This window comes from Myxine glutinosa, chromosome 11 (genome assembly GCF_964187855.1).
Source record: "Myxine glutinosa chromosome 11, kmMyxGlut1.1, whole genome shotgun sequence".
Classification (NCBI taxonomy): Eukaryota; Metazoa; Chordata; class Myxini; order Myxiniformes; family Myxinidae; genus Myxine; species Myxine glutinosa.
This window is the reverse complement of record NC_136271.1, coordinates 22,177,644-22,196,020: the sequence shown is the minus strand read 5'-3', so window position 1 is coordinate 22,196,020 and position 18,377 is coordinate 22,177,644. Positions and strand designations below refer to the sequence as shown.

Below are 18,377 nucleotides of genomic sequence, written 5' to 3'. Positions count from 1 at the left end.
CTGCATGTTGAAATTTGGGAGACGGGGCAATAGCAAAGTGGTTACGGCAACCCCAAATTGTCGGGGCCATGCTCAGAAAAGTAAACTTGAGAGGACTCTTGATATGATGAATGTTGATAAATGTCCGGTCCACAAGAACGCATCTTAGTTTATACGAGATCAAAATTATCATGTTGAATGAGATCGTTACAGACAACCAGTCAAGTACACTTTGCCTTTCACCTCCATTTGCGAACATTATGTAGACTGCAGTGCAGCAATTTGATGTGATGAATGTTGATAAATGTTGATATGATGAATGTTGATAAATGTTGATATGATGAATGTTGATAAATGTTGATAAATGTTGATATGATGAATGTTGATAAATGTTGATATTGTAGCGGTTACCGCTGGATGCACACAATCGCCTTGCACCGGCCAGAACACGGCCAGACGCGCCTCTCCCGGGCATGCCCGGACTCACTGTTCCCGGGCACGCCCGAACCTCCCGGGCACGCCCGAACCTCCCGGGCACGCCAGGTCTCGTCTTTCCCGGGCATGCCCGCTCTTGCCTTTCCAGGGCTCGCCCAGAGCGTCCGGGCATGCCCGCTATCGCCTTTCCAGGGCTCGTCCAGAGTGCCCGGGCACGCCCAGCCTCGACTTGCCAGGCCGCAGCCAAACACGCCCGGGCAGGTCCAGACTCGCCTTTCCAAGGCTCGCCCTTGACACCCGGGCATGCCCGGTATAGCTTTTGCTGGGCAAACTTCCCGACATAAATGTGTATATATATTGCTGCCCGATAAACGGGCTTGTCAGAATACCTGAGCTGTTTTGTTTCAATAACCTCATTGTGGCTCACCCAATCACCATCAAACCTTTTGTCCGCCCCATCCTTCCCTTTCTCCGAGCTATTCTGAAATCTCTGACACACCTTCAACAGCTCTCCCTACCTCTTCCACCTCTTCCACATCTTACCCTACCCCTCCTCCCCCCTGTTCTGTATCTGATGCTCCCCCTTCCTCTTCATTAACGGTATGGACCTCAAACATCCGGGGCCTTCGTTCAAACTTAACTGATCTCTCCATACAGGTTGCTTCTGTCAAACCAGACGTGATCTGCTTAACAGAAACTTTCCTCCTTTATGATGTCTCTGATTCCATAGTATCTCTCCCGGGCTACTCGCTCCTCCGGTATGATAGACCTGAGCCTCATCCTGGAGGCGGGGTTGCTATCTTTATCAAAAACTCTCTTCCTCACTCGCCCTGCACTGCACTCTCTCCACCTCACCCCCAGGAATACCTCTGGCTACGGCTTCCCCTTCGCTCCCACCTCTTGTTCATATGTGTGTTGTACCGTCCACCAAACAGTGATGACTCCATCTACATCTCGCTGTCTGATGATATGGACCAACTTCTATCTACTCATCCCAACTCTCTCTTCCTCATATGTGGTGATTTCAACTGTCATCATGCCAGTTGGCTGGGTGTGGGTACCTCTCTCACCAGCCATGGCTCCTCAGCAAAGGACTTCTGTGACTCACTGGGACTGACACAATCTGTCAATTTCCCGACCCGGATCTCAGTCAACGGAACATCTTCTCTTCTGGACTTGGTTATGACTAACTTCCCTGAAAATGTCTGCTGCTCTTCTTCTGCTCCGATCGGATCATCTGATCATGTCCTTGTTAAAGTGGACATCTCTCTGACCATCCTCAGGGAGCCTGCTCAGCGTCGACGAGTCTGGCATTTCACTCAGGCCAACTGGCACGGTCTTCAAGCAGCCATCAATCATCTGGACTGGTCTCCCATTTCTACCACCTCTGACATCAACTCATCCTGGGAATTCTTCCAAAGTAAATTGCTCTCTCTCATGCACAGATTTATCCCATCTCGTCTTCAGTTGTCTTACCCTTCCTCCCGTCCATGGTACACGGAATCTTGTGGTGAGGCTGTTGCCCAGAAACAACTTGCCTTCGTCTCCTGGAAAGCAAATCCAACGGAAGGAAATCTCATTTCCTTTCACAAAGCCCGAAACAAGTGTGTGTCCACCCTCAGGAGAGCCAGGAAACAATATCTCTCCGTTCTCAAGACCGAACTCTCTTATCTGTCTCCCTCTTCCAAATCCTGGTGGCGTCTGGTCAAATCCGTTTCTGGTGTTTGTTCCCCCTCCATCCCCTCCCTTACCTCAAACGGCTACACAAGTGACTCCGCACGTGAAAAAGCTGAATGCCTCAACTCTGTGTTTGCCTCTAAATCTTGTGTCCCAAACCCATCCCTCTCTGTACCCACCATACCCAGTCGTACCCTGCTGCTCCTGGACTCCGTGTCCTTTCCTCCTGACAAGGTGGAAAAGTTTCTGTCAACCCTCGACTCTGATTCTGCAACTGGACCCGACGGCATCAGCCCACGGGTCCTAAAATCCTGCTCTGCTGCTCTATCTCACCCTCTCTCTGTTCTCTTCACCCTCTCTTTTGCTCAAGGTCAACTGCCATCTGCTTGGAAATCAGCCAACATCACCGCTTTGCACAAAAAAGGTGCAAAAACAGATCCTAGCAACTACAGACCAATCAGCCTTCTCCCAATTATCAGCAAAGTCATGGAATCCATCATTGCTTCGGATATGAAATCTTTCCTCTTCTCCAATGGCTTGATCTCTGATCATCAATTTGGTTTCAGACCAGGTCACTCTACTCTGGACATGCTGCTTCTGCTGTCTCAACAATGGATGGAGGTCCTCAATGCCAAACAGGAAATTAGAGCTGTCTCCCTCGACATATCACGTGCCTTCGACACGGTCTGGCACCCCGCTCTGCTCACCAAACTCTCCTCCTTTGGTATCCATGGAAATCTCCACGCATGGCTGGCGGACTTCCTCTCTAGTCGTCGTCAACGTGTGGCCCTGAATGGGTTTCTCTCATCTCCTCTTCCTGTTCAGGCTGGAGTTCCCCAAGGCAGTGTTCTGGGCCCCGTGCTTTTTCTGGTCTTCATCAATGATCTCTGACTCTCTCGAAAATCCTCTCTATCTCTTTGCTGATGACTCCACTCTCTGCCGCTCCATTCCTCTTCCCTCAGATCGGCAGTCTGCTGCCTCCTCACTCTCTGAAGACCTGGACAAAATCACAGACTGGTCAAACAAGTGGAACATGTCTTTCAATCCTGACAAATCTCACACTCTTACTATGTCTCTCCGAAAAGATCGACTGGACAACCCTCCCATCTACTTTCTCAACAATCCTCTCCAAGAAGTTCTGTCGCTCAAGATTTTGGGTCTCACTATCTGCCATGATCTTTCTTGGGAAAACCACATTTCTAAGCTGGCCTCCAAAGCCAGTCGCCGACTGGGCATCCTCCGTCGTGCGAAGTCCTTCCTCGGCACACCTGAGCTCCTCACCACATACAAGGCTTTCATCCGCAGCTCAATGGAATACTGTTCTCCCCTATGGGCCGGTGCTCCTGCCTCACACCTAGCTCGGCTTCACGCTGTTGAAACCAAAGCTTTCAGAATTATTGGAATCTCCCGCGATGAAGCTATCTCTGAGGGCCTTTCACTCACTCACCGCAGGCAGGTAGGTGGTCTTTCTGTCTTCTACCGACTCCTCTCCGGCCTTGCACCCCCAGCTCTCTCTGTGCTCTGTCCCCCAAATATTCCTACAGGTCGCACAAGATCTGCCAGCAACCCTCTGATGGTTAAACTGCCGAAATCTCGGCTCTCTGCTCACCTTCACTCTTTCATTCCTCTTTTCTCCCGCCTCTGGAACAAACTCCCTCACTCCCTTCAATCCCACTCCTCCCTCCAGGTCTTTAAAACAGCTGTTCACCACCATCTCTTATCTTCCCCCATCCAAAACCTTGATCTTTTCTACCCCCGCTAATCCACCCCAGATCCACCTTGTTTGAAATTCCAACTTCTTTCCTGGAAGTCCTGGCAGTGTCCATATGTTTTATACCTCTCCCACCGCCCCCTTCCCACGCCCCCCCCCCCCCAAAGCCCTCGCCCTCTCTCAGATCTCTCGATGTCTCCATGTCTCTCGGTCCCTGCTCTCAAATGTTGTGTTTGTGTCCTTCCCCCTCTCTCCCCATCTTGTCTACCGCTCCCTATGTTATATGTTTTATGTGTCGGTTTGTCTTTCTGTGTGATTAATGTTCGCTCTTTCACGAGCCTCGACCTTGTATACAAAAAAAATAAAAAAAATAAAAAAAAATAAAAAAAAATAAAAAAAATAAAATAAAGCAACTCGGACGAATTCCGTCTTTGGTCGCGTCAATTCTTTCGACTCGCGTTGGAGCGCAGTTCCTTCATTGGTGACCTACCGACATGGATACGGCAGTGACGCTTAAACTGCCTACCTTCTGGGAGGCTCACGCGGCTGTTTGGTTCGCTCAGGCGGACTCTCAGTTCGCCCTGCGAGGCATCACCGCGGACGACACCCGCTTCCACCATGTTGTGGCGGCGCTCGGTTCCGCCACCGCGGCCCGCGCCTTGAGCCTCCTCGAGCACCCGCCGGCTGCTGACAAATACGACGCGCTGAAGACACTCCTCCTCGACGCTTTCGCCCTCTCACCGGCAGCACGCGCACAGCGCCTGCTCGCTCTGCCCGAGCTCGGCGACACGCGCCCGTCCGAGCGCATGGACTATATGCTCTCGTTGCTCAGTGAGCACTCTCCGGATTTTCTGTTCCGCGAGCTGTTCTTCGCCAGCTGCCTCACCCAGTACGCCTCGCCCTGGCTGGCACGTTGATCACGGATTCCCGCGCCCTCGCCAGGGAAGCCGATAAGATCTCCTCGGCGGGCCAGCACATCGGCGCGGTTACCTGGAGCCCGCCGCCGTCCGAGGCGACGCCCACGACACCCGAGCGCCCTGCGCGGTTGGAGGCCGAACTGCCGGTGCAACTGGCGGCCGCCACGCCGCACCGCCCGCTTCCGACACGACGGCCGGGGCCTCCACCTGACCGGGCGTGGTGTTATTACCACGCCAGGTTCGGACACAAGGCTCGGACGTGCCGGCCCCCGTGCACTTTCGGCAGGTCGGGAAACGGCCGGGCCGGCGTTCATTCCCAGCCATGAGCGCCGGCCACTCGGGCAACTTGCTGTTTATTCGGGACAAAGCGTCTGGGCGGCGTTTCCTGTGTGACACCGGCGCCCAACTGAGCGTCATACCCGCCTCCGAGCAGGACAGGCGGGACGCCATTTGCGGCCCCTCTTTGGTCGCTGCTAATGGCTCGGCCATACGCACTTTCGGCCCACGCGTCGTCACACTCTGCTTCGGCAGCCAGCGTTTTGAATGGACTTTTGTGACCGCCTGCGTCCCCATGGCTTTGCTGGGCGCCGACTTCCTCTGCGTGCACGGGCTGCTGGTCGACGTCAAACGTCGTCGCCTTGTCAACGCCGAGACCTTCAGCTCCCTGGCGTGCACGATGAGCAGCTCCGCGCCGACCGAACTGGCGTGCGCCCTCCCGGCAGCGAACGAGTTCGCTCGCCTGCTCGCGGAATTCCCGGCCCTCACGCGGCCGACGTTTTCGGCCGTCGCAGTGCGGCACGGGATCGAGAACCACATACCCACTACGGGACCGCCGGTCTACGCCAGGGCCCACCGCCTCGACCCGGCCAAGCTCGCCATGGCGAAGGCCGAGTTAGACGCGTTGGAGCACCTCGGCATCGTGCGGCGCTCCGATAGCGCGTGGGCCTCGCCACTGCACATCGTGCCAAAGCCGGGGGGTGGATGGCGCCCGTGTGGCGACTACCGCCGTCTCAACGACGCTACCACCCCCGACAGGTACCCGATCCCGCATATTCAGGACTTTTCCGCCCGTTTGGCGGGACGGGTCATCTTTTCGAAAATTGACCTGATATGGGGCTACCACCAGGTACCTGTCCGGGCGGCCGACGTCCCGAAGACGGCCGTCATCACGCCGTTCGGCCTGTTCGAATTTTTGCGGATGCCGTTTGGCCTCAAGAACGCGGCCCAGGCGTTCCAGCGCTTGATGGACGGCGTGCTGCGCGACCTGCCGTTTCTTTTCGTCTATCTGGACGATATCCTCGTCGCCAGCACGTCCCGCGCCGAGCACCTCCTCCACCTCCGAACACTGTTCGGTCGCCTCAGCGAGCACGGCTTAATTGTCAACCCGGTCAAATGCCACTTCGGCGCGACGACCGTTGACTTTTTGGGCCACCGCATCACCAAGACCGGGGCCGTGCCGCTGCCGACCAAGGTCGAGGCCATCACCACGTTCCCGCGTCCCCGTTCCATCAAGGCCCTCCAAGAGTTCCTCGGCATGGTGAATTTTTATCACCGATTCGTGCCCCGCGCTGCTCAGCTCATGCGGCCCCTTTACGAGGCCCTCCGGGGCAAGCCGGCCAAGCATGACATTGTTTGGTCCGTGGCCATGCACGCGGCCTTCGCCAGCGCCAAACGGGCCCTCGCCGACGCAACGCTGCTGGCTCACCCGGTGCTCAACGCGCCCATCGCCCTCACTACGGACGCCTCCAACTACGCGGTGGGCGCCGTCCATGAGCAATGGGTGGACGGGGTTTGGCAGCCACTCGCTTTTTTCAGCCGGCAACTCCGGCCGAACGAGTTAGACTACAGCACGTTCGACCGCGAGCTGCTCGGGCTATTCCTGGCCGTTCGCCATTTCCGACACCTCCTGGAGGGCCGCCCGTTCACGGCTTTCGTCGACCACAAGCCGTTGGTCGACGCAATGGCTAAGGTCACGGAGCCGTGGTCGGCCCGCCAGCAGCGCCACCTCTCCGCCGTGTCGGAGTTCACCACGGACATCCGGCACGTCGCCGGCAAAGACAACGCCGTGGCCGACTGTCTTTCTCGGGCCAGCGCGAACGCGGTCCACCTCGGCGTGGACTTCGCGCTCATGGCGGCCGACCAGACCACCGACGCCTCGGTGCAGGCACTCCGTGCGGCGGACACGGGCCTCCGCCTGGCCGACATTCCATTCGCGGGCACCGTCCTGCTCTGCGACGTCTCCCAGGGCCAGCCTCGCCCCATCGTGCCCGTTTCCTGGCAGCGCCGCATCTTCGCCTCCATCCACGGCCTCTCACCCGGGCCGGAAAGCTTCTCAGAAGCTGGTGTCGGCGCGTTTCGTCTGGCACGGCCTTCAACGAAACATCCGCGATTGGGCCAACGCCTGCACGGCCTGCCAGCGGGTCAAGGTCCACCGCCACACCCAGGCCCCGCTGGCACCTTTCGCCGTGCCTGAACGGCGTTTCGACCACGTCCACGTGGACCTGGTGGGTCCCCTGCCCCCCTCGCGGGGGTTCAACCACCTGCTCACCATGGTGGATAGGACCACCAGGTGGCCGGAGGCCATGCCCCTCGCCTCCACCACCACCGCCGACGTGGCGCAGGCGTTCATCGCCACCTGGGTCGCGCGCTTCGGCGCATCAGCGGACATCTCGTCCGACCGCGGCCCACAGTTCACGTCTGAGCTTTGGGGCGCGGTCGCCCGTTCGTTGGGGGTCACGCTGCACCGCACCACGGCCTACCACCCCCAAGCCAACGGGTTGTGCGAGCGGTTTCACCGCTCCATGAAGGTCGCACTCAAGGCCGGCCTTCAGGACGACGGTTGGGCCGACCGGCTGCCGTGGGTCCTTTTGGGCCTTCGCACGGCCCCCAAGGAAGACCTCCAGGCGTCCGCCGCCGAGCTCGTCTACGGCCAGCCGCTCCACGTCCCGGGCGAATTCGTGCCCGACGCTACCAGTCCCTGGTCCGCCGCTCGCCAGCGCTCGGACCTCCAGGAGGCCGCCCGACGATTTGCCCCCGTGCCGACGTCCCGCCACGGTGGCCCCCAGTCCTACGTCCCCCCGGCGCTTCGCACAGCGGAGTACGTCTTTGTGCGTCATGACGCGCACCGGGGGCCACTCCGGCCGCCGTACGACGGGCCCTTCCGGGTCCTGCGACGGGGCGACAAGTCTTTCATCGTCGACTTCGGCGGCCGGCCGGACCGGATTTCTGTGGACCGCCTCAAACCGGCGCACATGGACGTCGACCGACCACCACGGTTGGCCCTTCCTCCGCGGCGAGGCCGCCCCCCGTCCACAGTTCCCCCCGCTCGACCACCCACCACCATGTCGGACCCCTCCCCATGACCCTCCAGGGGTCGCTTCGGCCGGGTCATCCGGACCCCCCTTAAATTGACCCTGCCGGTGCAGGTCGATTCTGGAGGGGCGTGTGTTATGTAGCGGTTACCGCTGGATGCACACAATCGCCTTGCACCGGCCAGAACACGGCCAGACGCGCCTCTCCCGGGCATGCCCGCTCTCGCCTTTCCAGGGCTCGCCCAGAGCGTCCGGGCATGCCCGCTATCGCCTTTCCAGGGCTCGCCCAGAGCGTCCGGGCATGCCCACTATCGCCTTTCCAGGGCTCGTCCAGAGCGCCCGGGCACGCCCAGCCTCGACTTGCCAGGCCGCAGCCAAACACGCCCGGGCAGGTCCAGACTCGCCTTTCCAAGGCTCGCCCTTGATACCCGGGCATGCCCGGTATAGCTTTTGCCGGGCAAACTTCCCGACATAAATGTGTATATATATTGCTGCCCGATAAACGGGCTTGTCAGAATACCTGAGATGTTTTGTTTCAATAAAGCAACTCGGACGAATTCCGTCTTTGGTCGCGTCAATTCTTTCGACTCGCGTTGGAGCGCAGTTCCTTCAATATGATGAATGTTGATAAATGTTGATAAATGTTGAAAAATAAATTTGGACAAATAAATGTTGATAAATGTTGTTGATAAATGTTGGTTGATAAATGTCATATATATTGATAAAATTGTTAAATTGTTGTTGTTAAATTGTTGTTGTTAAATGTTATATTTATTGATTATATATATTAAATGTTGATAAATGTTGTAAATGTTATATAATATATATATATATATATATATATATATATATATATACACACACAAAGAATTAAGTTAAGCACCCCCCCCCGTTTTTTTACAACCTCGCACATTACAAGTTTGTTGTCGTCAAAACAGTGTAATATACCCATGATATTGCTATATTTTCTGGAGAAGTGATATTATGGTCACATAAAAACATAACAATCATGCCGTTTTCAATATTTTATTCTGAATAATTTAAGGTGAAATTCTTTGGGAATTTTAGGCATATTTTCACCTCAATTTAAGTATGGAGCTATAGGTCCATCACGGACAGTGTGGATGACGTTTATGTTTTCTAACGTACAGTCATTGTTCTGAGAAGACCTCCAGCGATCTTTGCGTCAATAACGTGTGTAGGACCCACGTGATCGGATCACTGACTCAACCCTACGTCTCATAGACCCTGTAAGCCGTCGTATGCGTTGCTGTGGCAGGTTGAACCCCCTCGAGCACGTTTGGGACATGTTGGGACGACAAATTGCGAAGATGGTCCCTCCAATAGCCAATCTGGATGAATTGGAACGTGCATTACATCGGGAATGGAACAACCTGCCACAGCAACGCATACGACGGCTTACAGGGTCTATGAGACGTAGGGTTGAGTCAGTGATCCGATCACGTGGGTCCTACACACGTTATTGACGCAAAGATCGCTAGAGGTCTTCTCAGAACAATGACTCTACGTTAGAAAACATAAACGTCATCCACACTGTCCGTGATGGACCTATAGCTCCATACTTAAATTGAGGTGAAAATATGCCTAAAATTCCCAAAAAATTTCACCTTAAATTATTCAGAATAAAATATTGAAAACGGCATGATTGTTATGTTTTTATGTGACCATAATATCACTTCTCCAGAAAATATAGCAATATCATGGGTATATTACACTGTTTTGACGACAACAAACTTGTAATGTGCAAGGTTGTACAAAAACGGGGGGGGTGCTTAACTTAATTCTTTGTGTATATATAAATAAATAAAAATATATATAAATATATATATATATTGCTTTTGTCTTTCCCTCACGGTCCCCATGTGCTGTCTTTGTCTTTCCCTCGTGGTCCCCATGTACTGTCTTTGTCTTTCCCTCGCGGTCCCCATGTGCTGTTTTTGTCTTTCCCTCGCGGTCCCCATGTACTGTCTATTTCCTCGCGGTCCCCATGTACTGTCTTTCCCTCGCGGTCCCCATGTACTGTCTGTCTTTCCCTCGCGGTCCCCATGTGCTGTTTTTGTCTTTCCCTCGTGGTCCCCATGTACTGTCTTTCCCTCGCGGTCCCCATGTACTGTCTTTGTCTTTTCCTCGCGGTCCCCATGTACTGTCCTTGTCTTTCCCTCGCGGTCCCCATGTACTGTCTTTGTCTTTCCCTCGCGGTCCCCATGTGCTGTTTTTGTCTTTCCCTCGCGGTCCCCATGTACTGTTTTTGTCTTTCCCTCGCGGTCCCCATGTGCTGTTTTTGTCTTTCCCTCGCGGTCCCCATGTACTGTCTTTGTCTTTCCCTCGCGGTCCCCATGTACTGTCTTTGTCTTTCCCTCGCGGTCCCTATGTGCTGTCTTTGTCTTTCCCTCGCGGTCCCCATGTGCTGTTTTTGTCTTTCCCTCGCGGTCCCCATGTACTGTCTTTCCCTCGCGGTCCCCATGTACTGTCTTTGTCTTTCCCTCGCGGTTGTCAGCTCTTTCACGAGCCTCGATTCAGTATAGAAAAAAAAAAAAAAAAAAAAATATATATATATATGTATGTATATATATATATATATATATATATATATATATATATATATATATATATGTATATATATATATATATATATATATGTATATATATATATATATATATATATGTATATATATATATATATATTATCTATCTATAATTCCACTAATCTCTGTGTGTGTGTGTGTGTGTGTGTCTGTGTGTGTGTGTTTGTCTGTGACCGCTGTTTCTCGACAACCACGGGTCCGATATACTTGAAACTTGCCAGGTATATTGCTGGGGACCCGAGGATGTGCCTTTTCAAGGTTTCATATTAATCGGACAATTACTTACCGAGCTATGTCCAAAAAACGATTCAACCAATCAGAGAGCAGCGAGCTATCGCGTGTGCCGAACGTGGCGGACACACTCTGCCTCGGATGGCACATTTGAGAGCGTATTCATTTATTTCCCGTCGGCAAACTATGTTGCCGTTAAACTATGTTTTAAAACTAATTATAAAACTAATAAAAACTAATTTGCGATTCATCGTAACTGCGATATACGACCTTCCGGAGCTCCCGTGAGAGCGTGCGCCATTACGGATAGTAATTCAATTAAAAACATAAAAACATTGTCCCAATTCAGTCAGAGCGAAGGGCGTTGTTTTAAGCGAAGAGCGTTTTATTTTTCCCCTTAAATTCAGTCGCCGGACGGTGAAAGCTTTTTTTTGGGGGCAGCTACTGGCAGCCACGTACGGCCAATCACAGGACACGTTGTTGTGTCGACGTGCCGTGTTGTTTTCCCTCGCGGTTTGGAATGTTTTTCCTTTTCATTTTTTTTTCTCTTCTCTTTCTACTTGATGATGGTAGCAGTTCTGTACTCGCAAGCCGTTCGCCGTTCGCTTTGGCGTTGCGAATGGACCAAAACATTTCATGGACCAAACCATTTCATGTAAAGCGTTCGCCGTTCGCTTTGGCGTTGCGAATGGACCAAAACATTTCATAGACCAAACCATTTCATGTAAATAGAGGGGGGGGATATAATTTTAGATATATATATAGTACGGGCATGCCCTAGTCTATCTATAATTCCAGTAATCTCTGTGTGTCTGTGTCTGTGTGTGTGTCTGTGTGTTTGTCTGTGACCGCTGTTTCGCGACAACTACCGGTCCGATATACTTGCAACTTGCCAGGTATATTGCTGGGGACCCGAGGATGTGCCTTTTCAAGGTTTCATATTAATCGGACAAGTAGTTACTGAGCTATGGCGATTTCTTTACCAAACTCCGCAAGCCGTTCGCTTTGGACCAAACCATTGCATGTAAATAGAGGGGGGGGATTGTCACCGTACTCGCAAGCCGTTCGCTTTGGACCAAACCATTTCATGTAAATAGAGGGGGGGATTGTCACCGTACTCGCAAGCCGTTCGCTTTGGACCAAACCATTTCATGTAAATAGAGGGGGGGGATTGTCACCGTACTCGCAAGCCGTTCGCTTTGGACCAAACCATTTCATGTAAATAGAGGGGGGGGGATATAATTTTAGATATCTATCTATAATTCCAGTAATCTCTGTGTGTTTGTTTGTTTGTTTGTCTGTGACCGCTGTTTCTCGACAACCACGGGTCCGATATACTTTAAACTTGCCAGGTATATTGCTGGGGACCCGAGGATGTGCCTTTTCAAGGTTTCATATTAATCGGACAATTACTTACCGAGCTATGTCCAAAAAACGATTCAACCAATCAGAGAGCAGCGAGCTATCGCGTGTGCCGAACGTGGCGAACACACTCTGCCTCGGATGGCACATTTGAGAGCGTATTCATTTATTTCATGTTTGCAAACTATGTTGGCGCTATGTTGGCGTTAAACTATGTTTTAAAACTAATAAAAACCATTTCATGTAAATAGAGGGGGGGGGGGGGGGGGGGGGATTGTCACTGTACTCGCAAGCCGTTCGCCGTTCGCTTTGGCGTTGCGAATGGTCCAAAACATTTCATGAACCAAACCATTTCATGTAAAGCGTTCGCCGTTCGCTTTGGCGTTGCGAATGAACCAAAACATTTCATGAACCAAACCATTTCATGTAAATAGAGGGGGGGGATATAATTTTAGATATACTGTATATATAGTACGGGCATGCCCTAGTATATATAGTACGGGCATGCCCTAGTAATGATAAATGTTGATAAATGTTGATGAATGTTGATAAATGTTGATAAATAAATGTGGACAAATAAATGTTGATAAATGTTGTTGATAAATGTTGGTTGATAAATGTTGATAAATGTCATATATTGATAAAATTGTTAAATTGTTGTTGTTAAATTGTTGTTGTTAAATTGTTGTTGTTAATTTGTTAAATTGTTGTTGTTAAATGTTATATTTATTGATTATATATATTAAATGTGGACAAATAAATGTTGATAAATGTTGTTGATAAATGTTGGTTGATAAATGTTGATAAATGTCATATATTGATAAAATTGTTAAATTGTTGTTGTTAAATTGTTGTTGTTAAATTGTTGTTGTTAATTTGTTAAATTGTTGTTGTTAAATGTTATATTTATTGATTATATATATTAAATGTTGATAAATGTTGTAAATGTTATATATATATATATATATATATATATATATATATATATATATATATATATATATATATATATATATATATATGTTATGTTGATAAATGTTGATGTTGATAAATGTTGATATGATGAATGTTGATAAATGACCGGTCCACAAGAACGCATCTTAGTTTATACGAGATCAAAATTATCATGTTAAATGAGATTGTTACAGACAACCAGTCAAGTACACTTTGCCTTTCACCTCCATTTGCGAACATTATGTAGACTGCAGTGCTGCAATTTAAGACCTGAATGGTCAAGTGTTGCATCTATTAGATAAAAGTAGTACTGTACACGCATGAATGCCAATGAAACCTGCTTTTATGATTGGCTGAGCCAGAAAAATAAATAAATAAAAGGTAATGCATAGTGCGAGCAAAATCAGAGGCCATTTATGATCGATTCAAACACAATTCCCACCACTTTAGTGCATGATAAAGTTGAGGTGGCTTCACCTTGGCATGATGAGATAAACAGATCAGCTCTGCCTCTTCACCAATGGTCCATACGACCACAAAATGGTGGAGCGTGCAATGGTCATCCGCGTAGGTGGCCTGATAGTCCCCAGAAAGAATAAGCTCATCCAATATTTCCTTAAACTTTACTGTCAGATTAGTAGCGATTCTTACTGCTCCGCATTCCCAACTGATGCCCAAAGTGACCTTATTCTGAAACGTACAGGCAAAACCCCTAAAAGTATCTGGACAACAGTTTGCAAAGAACAGAATTATATTCTAAAACAGAAATCATCTCATCATAATGAAGAACAAGCACTTTTTACTGTATTGCAAAAAATAAATAAATGGATGAAATGAAGAACCACAGCACAGTTGAACGGAAACAGAAGATTTTAATTTCGCATAAGAACGTGCAGCCTTCATCCAATTAAAAAAACAAAACATCCCAATCATCGAAAGGCTGCTTAGGTCGAGATACTGCGGCGAGAGATAGGGATAGCGTAGAGATCTGATCATACTGCAGACTGAAATTAATTGGCAGTGGATCCAATGTCACGACAGGCTTTTGGCTGCAACGCTTAACATGGGTTTTTTTTTTTTTTAGCAGATTTGTTGCAAAATTATGCGATGCAATAATCTAATCTGAGTCGCTCGCTCCACCTCATCAATCAAGCTCCACCTCATCCATCTACGGCAGCATCAGAGACGACCAGGACATGACAAAAACAACCAACCAATTCCAAGCTGGCATTGCCTTGCAAAACCTAGGAGGTGTTCTCAGAGTTTAAAATCGTTCCTTCGATGTCTGGAGCACTTAAATGTACAAGGCATTCCCCCACAGTGCCATGAAGTACACCTAACCTCTGTGGGAAGAATCTTGCATCCATGGAAGGAATGGAATCAAAGGACCCGAGGCTAATTGGTCTCTCTTATTAGGAAGATAAAGCACAGGAACTCATTCAGCAGACCAGATAATGCAACATTTACGAACCACCTTTTGAGGCCATTTTTCCCTGCAGAGCAGGGGTTGGCCTTTTCCGGGCACCGTGGTCCCCTTTTTGAAGCAATGTTTTATGTCCGGATGCTCTTCCTGCTGCCAACCCTGTGTTGGTCGCCTCTTGCGACACACAGGGAATTACCAGTGAACTGGTACTCAATTTGCTGACCTTGGAAGGATGACAGGCTGAGTCAATCCCCCTGGCGTTAATTCAGCAATCGACCGGGATTCGAACTCAGGATCCTCGGATCCCAAGCCAGCACCCTAACCGCTAAGCCACCACGACGGTTACACCAATAAAGTTAAATACAATTTCTAATCACTAATATTATTGACCAAATGAGCTTTATGCAACATATCTAATTTAGAACCATGTCCGACAGGATGGTGGAGAAGCGATACCTTTTGAACACTTACCTTTTGAGCTGTCAAGTCAGTTCAATTTATCAGACTATAAACTGTCAGAATAATGCTTCAAAGTCTAGGTCAATTAATGGACATCAAATTAATGTTCAAAAATCAATGTTGAAAAATTAATGTTGAAAAATTAATGTTGAAAAATTAATGTTGAAAAATTAATGTTGAAAAATTAATGTTGAAAAATTAATGTTCAAAAGTTAATTCATGTAATTCATTAATATAATAAATAAATTAATTAAAATTAATGTTCAAAAAGTTGCATCAATTAATGTACAATCCCTCGAATGGGTGATAATCTGTGGACCCGTCTGGTGGAATTGGTTGGTGGACAAGGACCCGACGGTGTCTTTCAACAAAGAGCAGGTGTGATATCACCGGCACCATGATAAAATGATTGCCCTAAACCACAGGGAGCACTCACTGTACCAGCAGCACAACTGTACGAACCCCCATGCCACTCCTTCTAAAATTTGGTGCGCAACTCTTTATAAACTCCTAGTCTGCATCGACATGTTAACGAACTTTAGTACTTGCATTTTGACGAGCTTATTGTCATGGCTGGGGTTCATGGGGAGGACGAGTAGGGGGAGGCGGAGGGGGCACGGTCGTACATCTGGGACAAATTGCACACATACTACTGCCCAATCAAAGGAAAAGCATGCCAGAAAGGCCTCAATTATAACAGTTAATGTGAAAGATCAAGATAATGCATTAAAAAAATAGATCTCAATCACAAAATTAAGCTGTCCTCCGAACGCACGTTTCAGTTTAAAATTGAGCGACATCTGTCTTGTAGTCTCATCCATCAAACAACAACAACCCAAGAGCACCCACTTAACCACTTGGCCATAACGCTAAAGGGGTCAGCTGTAAGGACTGTCTGAAAGAAATTATGCAGTTAATGAGAGCACAGATGTGAAATGTACACCTACAGCAGTTATTGCATCGACAACGAAAACGTGCATTAAATTTGGCCAAATGCCAAGATACAGTCTTGGAGATTGGTTTTATATATATATATATATATATATATATATATATATATATATATATATATATATATATATATATTATATATATAGCTGAAACAGCATTGTTAAACAAGATGGAACCAACACTTACAAATAAAGCCACCAGTAAGGTAACATTGTCCTTTGGTACCAATAATCTTCATAGCTGTGGGAGCAGCGAAAGCGGAAGCCTGTGGTAATAGGGATCACTAAGGGGACAGGGAGAAGGGGTGCAGCAAGACTAAAGACAGCTTGGAGGGGGGGGGGCAACATTGTGAAAGATGAGGACAGGGGTATGGGTGGGGGAGGGGGTAATGTGGCAGTCATGCAACTCAAAGATGGCTGGGGGGGTGGGGAGGGGGGAGGTGGGGGTAATGCGATGCAAGATAGCCAGGTGGGGGGTAGAGGTGAGGGTGGTGCGGTGCAAAATGGCCAGGCAGATGAGGTGTGGGTCATACACTGCAAGATGGCTAGGGGGGGGGGGGGGTCAGTGCTGGGAGGAGTGCAGTCATGTGGCGAAAGGAGATGACTGAGGGCCAAATGGTGCAAAAGGAGATGGCCAAGGGCCACGTGGTAAAAGACAGCAGCAGGTGATCAGAAAAAGATGCAATTTACAGAAATTGGGCATTGAAACAGAGCCCAATATATACTCAGTACAACAATGGAGATGTGCATTCATCCCGAGTACATTTATACCTCAGTGCAATTACCCAATGCACAAGTCAGATCGAAGGATGTTATTGCGCTACAACTGGTTTGTGATAACCTATCAATATGCCATGTAGAACGTCTCGCCTAATATTCCTATTTTATCCTCAAATTACTGCATATCCCAATTTACCCATTTGTGTGGATCCTATTTGATCAACAGTTTTGATAAAGTTCATCAGAAAATGGATCTATCAAAGGCAGTCCTGCAAAAATACAATGTGCACGGACACTTTCAAACTTATCAGGTGAGACCCTTGCCTTGTTTTTCGCTCCTCGACTTGTGCAATTGCTCACATACACCTACGATGGAGCACAGCAACAGAACCTCGGCCACAATGGCCAGGAAGGGCCAGAGTGCTGCACGCATGCTGTGAACACGCAGCACTTGCGTAAAGTTTGCTGTGCCAGCTGAATTTCTCGCCTCACACCTGTACTCTCCTGCATCGGTGAGCTGTACGGAATGCAGCAGCAGCTCCGAGTGTCCGTCTGTGCTCGTCACAGTCACATGCGTGTGATTTTCTATCTGCAGGTAAAGATGACATTTTTGAGCTATATTCCCAGATTGCCAGCCACAAATAAAACAAATAAATAAGCTTTTCCCACACGCTAATGTAGGAGTTATGTCAGGAAAACGAGGTAGCCAAAAACTACCAGGGATTATGCAATCTTCAAAAACTGTACTGACAAGTATGCTTGCACCATCTTGCTAGAACCGTCCATCTCCATTTTTTTTTTTTTTTTTTTTTTTTGTATACTGAATCGAGGCTCGTGAAAGAGCTAACATTTACTTCACAAACAAATCAACCAGACAAACAAAATATATAAAAAGAGGGAGCGGAAGACAAGATGGGGAGAGAAGGGGAAGCACACAAACACAACATTTGAGAGCAGGGAGATGTGTGGAAGGGAGAGGGCTTGGGGGGAGGAGGCGTGGGAAGGGGGGGGGGGGGAGGGAGAAGTATAAAACACAAGGACACCAAGGACTTCCAGGACAGAAGTTGGTATTTCAAAAAAGTGGAATTGGGGTGAAATTAGCAGGGGTAGAAAAGATCAAGGTTTTGGATGGGGAAAGATAAGAGATGGTGGCGAACAGCCGTTTTAAAGACCTGGAGGGTGGAGTGGGATTGAAGAGAGTGAGGGAGTTTGTCCCAGAGGCGAGAGAAAAGAGGAATGAAGGAGTGAAGGTGAGCAGAGAGTCTTGATTTTGGCAGTTTAACCATAAGAGGGTTGCAGGCAGATCTTGTGAGAAGTGTAGGAATATTTGCGGGACAGAGCCCAGAGAGAGCTGGGGTGGGCAAGGCCAGAGGGGAGTCGGTAGAAGACGGAAAGACCACCAACCTGCCTGCGGTGGGTGAGTGAGAGGCCCTTGGAGTTAGCTTCAGCGTGGGAGATTCCAATGATTCTGAATGCTTTGGTTTCAACAGCGTGAAGACGAGCTAGGTGTGAGGCAGGAGCACCAGCCCAAAGGGGAGAGCAGTATTCCATTGAGCTGCGGATGAAAGCCTTGTATGTAGTGAGGAGCTCAGGTGTGCCAAGGAAGGACTTCGCACGACGGAGGATGCCCAGTCGGCGACTG

General features: G+C 49.2%; 1 protein-coding gene across 1 annotated transcript in view; it reads right to left on the bottom strand.

Annotated features, from left to right (window-relative positions):
- The window catches only part of LOC137436481 (neuroplastin), a 105,283-nt gene that overhangs the window by 7,366 nt on the left and 79,540 nt on the right, over positions 1-18,377 (bottom strand). Inside the window, exon 5 of the mRNA XM_068130311.2 lies at positions 17,060-17,324. Coding sequence (XP_067986412.1) covers positions 17,060-17,324 — 265 coding nt within the window. The remainder of the gene's footprint in view (positions 1-17,059; positions 17,325-18,377) is intronic.